General features: G+C 33.2%; 1 protein-coding gene across 1 annotated transcript in view; it reads left to right on the top strand.

Moving 5' to 3' along the window:
- The window catches only part of LOC108365765 (cytoplasmic polyadenylation element-binding protein 1-like), a 23,336-nt gene extending 12,378 nt beyond the window's left edge, over positions 1-10,958 (top strand). Inside the window, exons 5-9 of the mRNA XM_017619905.1 lie at positions 1,771-2,459; positions 2,532-2,712; positions 2,792-2,957; positions 6,566-6,785; positions 10,238-10,958. Of these exons, the coding sequence (XP_017475394.1) occupies positions 1,771-2,459; positions 2,532-2,712; positions 2,792-2,957; positions 6,566-6,785; positions 10,238-10,697 (1,716 nt within the window). The 3' untranslated portion in view covers positions 10,698-10,958. The remainder of the gene's footprint in view (positions 1-1,770; positions 2,460-2,531; positions 2,713-2,791; positions 2,958-6,565; positions 6,786-10,237) is intronic.
- The last annotated feature ends 713 nt before the right edge of the window (positions 10,959-11,671 follow it).

The raw sequence follows: 11,671 nt of genomic DNA, 5'->3' as shown, positions 1-11,671 counted from the left end.
TTTTTTTTTTTTTTTTTTTTTTGAAAATCTACGCAATTTCATAACCACTAAAAACTTGCACTTTACTACATTAAAATTTAATAGGCTATAAAACTGCATACCTAAACTTTTTGTGAAAATTCAAAAAATTGTGAATTGTGGTGAAAACTTGTTTATAACTTTTCAAACTTTTCTTGTGCAATTTTTCACANTGCTGCACAATAAAAAGTAATTAAAAACAGTTAAAAAGGTTGGCCTAAAACAAAACAAAAAAATACATAAAAAATTTGAAATGCTATAAAAAATTTTCAACAAAACTTAAAAATGGCGTTTTAAATCAGGAAAAAATTTAGGTATACATTTGCATAGCCTATTCAATTTTAGTATAATAAGAATTCACGTTGATTTTTAATATACAAATATATTTTTGCCGGCGTGCCAGTCATTTTCTCCCACATAAGTACGTAAAATGTGCTCGAATTGTTAGAAATTTTTATTTTTTTTGACAATCAACACAATTTTTTAACCACTTAAAACTTGCAGTTTACTACATTAAAATTTAATAGGCTTGCATACCAAAACTTTTCTAAAAATTCAAAAAATTGTTAATTGTCGTGAAAACTTGTTTATAACTTTTCAAACTTTTCTTGTGCAATTTTTCACGGTTCAAGGGAAACCTATAATTGTTTTCAACAAATTTTTCTTTATATAAATACATATTTAGTATTCATTAACAGGAGCTGAAAAATCGATTTTCTTCAAAACTGTTACTTTCTCATCATTTTTCTTAAAAAAATTGAATATTTTTTCCTTAAAAAAATGAAATTAAATAAAAAAAAAAAAAAGCTACTTTAAGGTATCCATACACCCATGCGATTCTGTCGGTGCGAATCTGTCCCTACAAAAATTACAACAATGCTGACCATAGTTTTAAATGAGGAACCACACAGTTATACGATTTTGCTGGAGCGATTTATTGGAACATTCACAGTTCTTCTTTTCGTGGTGCCGAAATCGCATACTGCTGTGTTTTGAGAACGTAAAAGGTTAAAACAAAAATTAACTTGCCAAAAANAAATCGATTTTCTTCAAAACTGTTACTTTCTCATCATTTTTCTTAAAAAATTGAATATTTTTTCCTTAAAAAAAATGAAATTAAAAATAGCTCCTTTAAGGTATCCATACACCCATGCGATTCTGTCGGTGCGAATATGTCCCTACAAAAATTACAACAATGCTGACCATGGTTTTAAATGAGGAACCACACAGTTATACGATTTTGCTGGAGCGATTTATAGGAACAATCACAGTTCTTCTTTTCGTGGTGCCGAAATCGCAGACTGCTGTGTTTTGAGAACGTAAAAGTTTAAAATAAAAATCAACTTGCCAAAACCAAAGCATGTTTATTTTAAAAATACTAGGAATTTAATTTTTTGTTGAAAACTATTTTTTTTTTTGTTTTTATATAATGATATTTTTCACTGCGATAGAATCGCACAGATGTGTGCGTCCTTGCGTTCTCGAAATATAAGCTCCATAGCATCAAACGAAGCGGATCCTCTCCGACGGAATCGCTCAGTTGCGTGGATGCCTTAAACTTCTTAAGACTTTCATTATATTTCCATTAAAAAAAATGTTAAATCCAGCAAAAGTTGTAGGGTGTATGTGGGCTTCTTGGAATAGTAAATTTCGCGTTTGCACCACTGTGCACCGGGTTGCGTGAAGGCGCTAATTGCCTTACATACACATGGGCACCTAATTATTAAATAAACATTCTTCTTCCGAAAATAGAATTTGCTCTCTGTAGCTGATAATGAGACGCAGATTCCATTGCACCAACAGCAGCATTTGCCATCGCAATTGTCTTCTTCCGCTTCCCAGCACCAACTCTCCCAGCTGTCTTCGCAGCAGCCGCAACATCTTCTATCACCACTGCAAATCGACCAGCAGTTTTCGCTCGGACAACAGCAGCAACAGCAGCAGCAGCAGCAGACATCTACTACCTCACTCAGCAGTCTCGGGAATGCCAACAATATGTCTGGCTTCACCACAAATTTGTTCGATGAGCAGCAGTTGCAGAATTTCGATGCGCTCACAGCTGTGGATTTGGAATTGTCGAAGTTACAAAATATGCAGGCATTCAACGCCCTCAAACTATTGCAGGCACAATCGCAACAGGTGCCGTTGCTGAATCAATTGTTGCAAGGCTACAGCAATAGCATGAACCAGTTCAAAGGGCTGACACAGCCACAAGCGCAACCGCAATCGGCCGCTGCAGCCGATGCTCATTTGGACCGCGTAGCAAAATTTTATCGCAGTTCGGCTGCACTCTATGACGCCACTTGCACCTGGAGTGGCCAGTTGCCACCGCGCTCACATCGCATGTTAAACTATTCACCGAAAGTGTTTCTTGGCGGCATACCCTGGGACATAAGCGAACAATCGCTTATACAAATATTCAAGCCGTTCGGACAGATCAAGTAAATACATGAGATGGATTTCACTGCATTTTGTGTAGCAATACTGAGGAATATATTTTTGCATACTTTCAGAGTCGAATGGCCCGGCAAAGAGCAGCAGGCGGCACAACCAAAAGGCTATGTCTACATCATATTCGAATCGGACAAGCAGGTGAAAGCTTTGTTGTCAGCTTGTGTCTTGCAAATCGATGATTCACAGAGTGGTGGCATTTACTATTTCAAGATTTCGTCACGCCGTATCAAAGCGAAAGATGTAAGGGTTTTAATCAGTCGGCATCTAACTATTTTTACGCGCATGTTTATAAATAATTTCATTAAATATTATATTAAAGGTTGAAGTCATCCCTTGGATTATAGCTGATTCCAACTTTGTCAAATCAACTTCACAGAAACTGGATCCAACTAAGACCGTATTTGTGGGTGCATTGCATGGCAAACTTACTGCAGAGGGTTTGGCGAAAATTATGGATGACCTCTTCGATGGTGTTCTGTATGCAGGTAAGGATACGAACATTGTTAAGAACTTTATGAAATGATGTACAACACAATTATCACTTATTATTGGACCTGATCGCCAAACGATCAAAAATCAAAAATACATATCGAGGGCTTATATCACTGTGCGCCATTAAATTTTACTACAAAAAAAAAATAATATATTTGCGAAACTATGTGCAAAATATAGAAAAACTGCGTGATTAGTTTTTCTCCTTGATATGATTAACTCAAGAAATGAATTTAAAAAAATTTTCCTTGAATATCCTTGAAAATTTGCAATTTTTTTCAAAAAATTATATGTTAAGGACTAATTTAGCGTGCTCCCCACAGTCGGGTTTAGAATATTTAAACGGGCTAAATTTATTTATGTGCATAATTCCGGCCATAGATTACACGGAGCTACAAAAAAATTATTGCATGTCCTTTTTAAGCCAAGAATTTTGGTCTTAGCAGAAAAATATACCCCAAAATCTTGTGTTCAAAAAATTTAAAATCGGGATATTGGGACAAAACAACCCATAAATTGGGCAAATTTCAACGGATTCTGATAATCTTATTCTCGCTAAAAGCGGAAGCGTTTATTGATAGTTGATAAGAATTGACTCCGTAAACCAAAAATCTTGAGAAAAATCCGAAAAAATAGTTATGGAGACTTTGGGTTAAAATTACACCCTATATTTGCATTAAACCCATATTTAATGCTTTACCTGAATCAAACAAGATTCCCAAAGATTTTTCTGATTTCGTACTGAAAATAATTTTGGAATTTCAAAGCAATATACCAATTTTGTTTTTGTACAGTCCTTTTTAAAAACATTGTCAAATAGCTTTTTCTGAATTTGATCACGAGCAAATGTTATTTTGAAGCCTGCTGGGTTGCTATATATATTTCTGGTCTTAAACACTTCTAGTGTTATCAGGCGCCATCTGACGTTTCCATTGGTAAGTTTGACATGTTTTACCATAACCGCACTCATAACGATTTTGATATGTGAGCCATATTTATTAGTATAACAATGGCTTTAAAAATACATCTGGGCAAAAAATGGAATTAAACCGTGAATATTTTCGTGCGATAATTTTTTAAAAATTCTCGAGTTGGATTAACAAGACAAAAAAGAATTGATGAACTAAAATCACTGTACGGCTAGCAAGCAACATGCTTTTTTTCCATAAACAACTAGTAAATGAATTTTCTCGTGATCGCTGTGCGCTCACCGACGAATTCCGTGAAGGTCGTCCATAATCATTTGTTGTGCCACAAAAATATGTTAAATGCTGAAACGAATGCAAAAGTGTATTTATCAACTTAGGGAATATTTTGAAAAACAATAAAAGCGTTTTCAATCACCCATTTAGATTTTTCTTTTGTTAGGGTAGAAATATACATAAATAGCAATCCTCGAGTCTACCATCCATTTCATTTAGATATTTCAATTTTGACTCGAGTTTTCGTATGCGCGGACGGACATACAGATCTCACTCTTCATTCCAAATTTGTATACCCGAGCGCACTTGTGCACAGGGTTTGTTCGCATAACGGTTGTTTGTAACAGCCTAAAGGAGTCGAGATAGATATAGACAAATGTATACATAAATGATCAGAATGAAAAGATAAGTCGATTAAGTAATGTCTGTCTGTCCGTCCGTCCGTCTGTCCGTGTACACGATAACTCGAGCAAAAATTTAGATATCTCAACGAAATTTGGTATATAGGTTGGTTGCCCTTTATCCAAGGTAGGTTGCTATTGAAAATCGGACTGTAACCACGCCCCCTTCTCATATAACGATATTTTCGAAAAATGCAAAAACTATACTATATTTCAGTAAATATTTGATCCAAATTGTTGAAAATTAGTATGTAGANCGAGCAAAAATTTAGATATCTCAACGAAATTTGGTATATAGGTTGGTTGCTATTGAAAATCGGACTGTAAAACTATACTATATTTCAGTGAATATTTGATCCAAATTGTTGAAAATTACCCTGTCGAAAATAACTGACTTATCTCAGAAATTAATCAATTGACAAAGTAGTTGGAAACAAATTATTTGTGCAGCTTGTGAATTTTAAAGTAGTTGGAACATATGCAGCGTCGGATAATTAGCTTGGTTTTACGACATCGCCTTGTTAATAAAGTTAGTTGCTTACATGAAAAAAGGAAGAATTCAAACTACTAGTNCACTTATGATGAAATACTGTATCTTAGTAGCCGCTTCACCAATCCTTACCCAACTCGGTAGGAGCATTGCTTTAGATGAAGCAAAGAAATTTGCTGAAAATCATTGAAATCGGGCAATAGCCACGCCCACCTCCCATATAACGATAACAGAAACACGAAAACTGCAATAAATCATAATCGATTATTGCAATGACCACTGAGCAAAAAATTAGACTGTTATAAATTTTTGGATTTTGGGAGTGGCGTTTGTATCTCGGTAACCGCTTTATAAATTTTTACCAAACTTGGTGTATTTAATAACCTTGGCACGAAAAAGCAAATCGTTGAAAATTATTCAAATCGGTCTAAACTTGCATAAGGGTAATTCTCGGATATACGAAAACTCCTATATATCAATAACTGACGTCGTTAGTTTACTCCAAGTTAATACTTACAATAATCACTTAACAATAAGTAAGACTGCCATAGACTTTTAGGTAGTTTAAAGAAAGTTGAAACGACAATAGTTGGTACCTGCGCCGGGTATATAAAATTCGATTTCGCCCGAACTTATACTTCTTTACTTGTTTTTATAAACGTTTATGCAAACAAAGTTATATCACCTTTTAAGGATAAATGTGCTCGGGTATCTATAGAAAGTAAGAAATTAGCCGGTAGTTCTCTATGCAATGCTCATGCCTGACTAAATTTCCTCAAGTAAGAACTTTAGGGAAGATAGTAGAAAAAAGGACCCTTACTTAGTAATACTGAACTCTGATAAACAATTCCGACGTTGGATAGGTTATTTCAACTATAGCTCGATCGTTAATACACAGACTGTTCCTAAGATGTGGAATTTTGACTCGGTTAACGAATGCTGGTACTAGAATAGTTTCTACGGTATCGTTCGATACTGCCTCAACGACTAAACATACATTCTGTACACTTTTTACTCATTGACACAAAAAAAAATGGCGTGGCACTTAAACCTAATTTTGGGTCGCATATTACGGTTATCTGTACCGGTTTTCTAGATAAGGTCATTTTCCCAAAATATTTTAGTTACGCAATCGTTTGCATTGCGGATGAAAAAAAATTCAAACCTTAATGGAAAATGTTACTCATACGCCATGTACGAGTACAATCATGTAAGCTATGACGTGTGAGTAACATTATTTCCTGCTCCTATTTCATACAAAAAATTATTGCAAATTTTCATTTCACCGTTCACAGCATGCTTATTTATCCATCCATTTTCTTTTTTAGTATCTTGATTTTTTTTTCCTAAAAATAAAAATATCTTGGGAAATGACCTGATCTGGAAAAACGGTATACAGATCCATAATTTACGGCCCAAAATTAAGTTTACGTATCTCAGCGTTTTTTGTGTCATTCCCAAACTTCAGATTTTCCCTACAGTGTAATTTTATATGCTCCTTCTTTCAGGTATCGACACCGATAAATACAAATATCCAATTGGTTCCGGACGTGTTACTTTCAACAACAATCGCTCCTACATGAAGGCGGTGTCGGCAGCTTTCATTGAAATACGCACATCTAAATTCACTAAAAAAGTGCAGGTAGATCCATATTTGGAAGATTCACTCTGCTCCATCTGTGGTGTGCAGCACGGGCCGTACTTTTGTCGTGAACTCTCCTGCTTTAGGTAAGTACAATTTGGAATTAGCAAATTCATATCAACATTTCAATGAGAAAACTGTTAATAAAAATTGTTTTTTGAGCTGTTGTTTGGTTGGATCTAGGGATGTCAGTGACAAAAATACATCGATATATTACTTGTCGATACATCGGCGGGCATACATCGATGCATATGGTCTGTATCTGTCTATTGAATCAGGTCAATAACTCTTTCGTAAAATCATAGAAATCATAAAAATTCGAATTTTTAAGTAATCAAAAATTAAAAATAAAAAATGTGACAAAGAACAAACATTAGCACAGTAAATACAACCAATATTTTCTGCACTTAGCAGACGACAAAGTTTGTGCGCCTTAAGTGCATTTAGCAAATAGCGTGGCAAACATCGCTTTGTTATCGATTCACTGGCACACAAAAATCAAAACAAAACTCTTTTTAAAGTTTTAATGTAACTACTACTTAAGAAAATTTAATAAATTTAAATTTTTTATGCTTTGTTCCAAAAATGCATGTGAAATAGTAAAGTCGGAATTTTCATGATCTCACCCCCTAGGATGGTTCTATAACGAAAACAATATACCCCTATTTTATATTTTGAAATCAAAAAATATTTAGAGGTCGCTCAAAGCGCTCAAAGTTTTCTCAAAGAATTCTAGAAAATCAATATTTTTCGATCGGAAACCCCTGTTTATCTTCAGGATATCAGCAATAACAATACCCAATTATTTATTTAACTATTTTTTCATAGCAACTATATTTTGAAGGTCCACCAAAACTCTAAGAAAATTCCAGAAAATGCAATTGGGGGATAAATAAAAAATCTGTACTTTAAAAAATGGTTAAATAAACAATTGAATATTGTTACCGGAAGTCTTCTGAAAAGAACCACAGAACAATCCTAGGGGGTGAGAGCATTAAAATTCCGACTTTACCTATTTTGGACCACCCTAATATACAGTTGTCCACAAAATAATAGGAGTGCGATATTTTGACCAGTTTTGGCTATTTGTCTTTTATTTATTTAATGTTTATAATTTTTTTATAAAAGCCTAGCTGGCTATACAACAAACACCATATAAATTCAGATTTTAAACTTTGTATAAAAATTATAAAAATTGTGCAATTTTTCACCCAAATTTCAAACTTTTTAATCAGAATCTTTAGAAAAAATTCTGGTATGCAGTTTTGTAGCACATTCAATTCTAGTCTGAAGAAGTGCAAGTTTCAAGCGGCAAAAAATTCCGTTGATTTTTGAGAATTTTTTTGGTTAAAGGTGTTTCAGGTTTTTTCCATACAAAGTATGTCGACAATTTTCTTTTATATGGAGGACACTGACAGCAAAAAAATTGCCAAAAATCAACGGAATTTCACTGAAATTTGCCAAAAGTAGTAACTTTGCCTAGGAAAAAAGAAGTACAAAAAATACCCTCTCCTACTACATTAAAGAGCAGGTATGGTAGATGTTGTCCGATTTTAATAAAATTTGATTTTTATAAATGGATATTTTTAGAACTGGTAGTCGTATCAGTTCGCCGATTTAACAATCTCACAGATTTAAGTTTTTCTGATTAAAACAAGATACAAACCGAGTTTCATTAGAATCGGATTATGTTTATCATTTGCGCCTCTAGTGTAGTAGCCGTGGCAGTTCTATGAGATTTTTCAGATTTCTTCATTCCTAAAAATAAATATCACAGATAACCAATACAGTAAAATCGGAGCACTTTTTGCCATGTTTTATATGGGGCTCAATATGGAAAATAATTTTTTTTTTGGCAAAATCTAATATCTCGAAATTTTAGAGTAACCTTTAAAATTACCTTCAGAAACAGAAGTTTTTTACCTGAAAACAGTATGCTATGAACTTGTGTCAAGGAATTCATTTTCATTGTCGGAGTAGCCATAAAACACATTCAAATTATTTTTTTTTATAAAATTCGTTGCATGCAGCTTTTAGGTAAAAAAAGAAAAAAATCAAAAATATTACTCTTGAAGAGGCCATTTGAATGGTCTGATTTCAATTTTTGGGTCAAGGAACAGCATGCAATGAACTTTAAAATAATTTAAAATGTGTGTTTTCACTTCTTGTGCTACATCAAAATGCGATTAAATACAATCCAGGCTTGAATTTAGCCGGATCTTTGCGGAGAATATTTGAACGGTATAACTCGCGGTCAAAATAATTATTCGCACGGTGATTTATTTTACAATATTCAATAAATTTATTTACTTTTATTATTATATATTATGCATGATAAAAACATAGCAAGGTATAACCGTTCTCTCCATTTGTCGGCCATGATTTTTTTTTGAAGTTTGCCAACATTTTAAAATCATATAAAAGTGAAAATAAAAAAATGAAATTGTTCGAAATTGTTGTTGCTTGAGATTGAAAATGAAAATGTGTGTGTGAGTTTGTGAGTAAATTTAAAAATAAATTGTTTGGAAACGTCAAGAATTTTAAAAGTGACTCTCAGCGGTTCTACCTTACTATATTTTTATCATGATATTATGTATTACTTTATTTTGTTTCTCAAAATTCTTAATCAAAATTTTTATGAACAGTTTTTGAATTATTTAAAGTTTTGTAGAAAGTTATCAAAATAGGAACTATGTATTTACATATATTTGCGTGAAAAATTAACGAAAAAAAAATAGTATGCAAAAAATTGCGAATATTGTAAAACAAATCACTGTACTAATAATTATTTTGACCAATGTGCATTAGGGCGGGTCAATTTATATTGCAGATTTTTTCGACTAAGCGCACATAGCACATAAGAATTCTACGTGGAAGTCTAAGAAAATTTGCCGATGAAACTATGGCTAAAAAATCGATTTAGAGTTGGCCAAATTACGAAAATAGGTTTATTAGCATTTGGCTGTAGTGTCGTAAGGAAGCGCTTAAATTTTGTATAAAAACATGATTTAGGTGTTTTTTTTTTTTTTGTAAGAATCGTTTTCTGCACTTTCCTTTCCTTGAAACTTCCACCAGGGGGCACAACAGGGAAAATTTTAAAATTGTCTTCGAAACCTATTTTTGCAATTTGCCAAACTCCAAATTGATTTTAGACCAATGATTTCTTCGCAAAATTTGCTTAGAATCCTCCTATGCTATACGCGCATAGTCAAAGTAAATTGACCCGCCCTGTATAGTGTACATGCACACACATATTTCAGCCATAATGACATACGCGTTAAATGAAAAAATATTTTGGTTAATATCTACCACACAGCTTTGTGTATATTGTCTTCAGAGAGCTTTAGGTTGTGATTTTTTTGTAGACTATTTTAAACCCTTAACTCCTACCAGAAGGGATTCTTTTTTATCTGAATAACTTCTACTTAAAAAGAATTAATATATCGACGAAATATTTACTAGCTCCAAAATCTTATTGCAGCGACTAGCTTACATATTACACATACGTTTATAATAAACATTGTATTACGTATTTTAGATATTTCTGTCGATCGTGCTGGCAATGGCAGCATTACTCCGATGGCGTTAAAAATCACAAGCCACTAACGAGAAATTCAAAATCACAAATGTTAGTTGGAATCGGGCCTAGTTCCTCCTCTGCATCGTTGTCATCCATAAACTCAAGCTCTCAGCCCCAACAGCAACCAAATTTGCAGTCACAACATGCATCCCAACAACAGCAGATGCAGCAACAACAACAACTGCAGCAACAGCAACATGCTCATCAAAACCACTTGAATAATGGCTATCAACAATTTGAGCATGCGCATCAGCATCAAAACAATTCACATTTGCACCGTTTGCATCAGATGCAGCAACAGCAACAGCAACAGCAACAACATCGAGCATCGCCACAGTCAATGTTTCAAATGAACCAGCAGCAACAACACGAACAATTGCAACACCAACAACAAAATCAGCAGCAATCTATATTTTAAGCAGTGTTTTGTTAGTGTTAAGCACGAAATTCAATTGAATCTTTAAGTTGCTAGTTAGCCTAGCTTATCTCACACACAATCGTACATATGTATATCCAATTGAATAATGTGTAAATTAGTTTAATTCCTATCTCCCAGTAATTTTCTTTCCTTTTGTTAAAAGTTCTATATTTTTTGTTAATTCTACTTTTAGGCTGCATAAAAATATTTTTGTAAATATTCTTAATTTTTAGGCACAATCTTTAAAAATGCTCACACGCATTGAGGCACTCACATGAGTTGAGTTGCAAAATTAAGTACTATAAAATATTTTAGATTTTAGAAAGTGAGCGGCAAATTACGGACTTGTACATATGTATATACAAACATACATACATACAGACATACATTACTCATGTAACATATCAACTATTTGTAGTCTTAATTTGAGCTCCTATGTGTGCTTTCTAAAAGCTGAACTGTTTATTTATAGTTTCTTTATTTTTGCCGTAAATTAGTTAGGGCATCTACCTATAAGACCTGCTATTTTTTAGAAACGAGTTATTTCTAATTAGGTTAGCAAATGTACTATAGTTATTTGTAGTTTGCCATTAAAAAATATTTAGGCATATCTTATTTGTAAATAAGCTATCGTAAGATAATTATTTTTCTAGAGAGTGTACTTTGTTTGAGTGGTGGAAAAATCATTTTTCACTTTAGTATTGAAAATTGAAAATTTTCCAACACAATTTCAAAGATTAGTAAACTAGTTTATTTATTTATATTATATTATATTTTTATGCAGATGTTTGCTTCCCAACTTTATGTCTTGCCCTTATAAGTTGCTGTTTTGTTATTTAGTTACATATGTATATCGTTTATTATGCTTCAAAATATTGTGTGATAATCAGTTTGATTATGTTGTTGTTATAATTACAAAATTATATTTGTTTACCATACTTTTTTTTTGTAAAATGCTTGGTCCAAGCCAGCAT

The sequence above is a fragment of the Rhagoletis zephyria genome, unplaced genomic scaffold (assembly GCF_001687245.7).
Source record: "Rhagoletis zephyria isolate East Lansing unplaced genomic scaffold, Rhagoletis_zephyria_1.1 Rzeph_scaffold_01992, whole genome shotgun sequence".
Classification (NCBI taxonomy): Eukaryota; Metazoa; Arthropoda; class Insecta; order Diptera; family Tephritidae; genus Rhagoletis; species Rhagoletis zephyria.
This window is presented reverse-complemented; position numbering and strand designations above follow the sequence as displayed.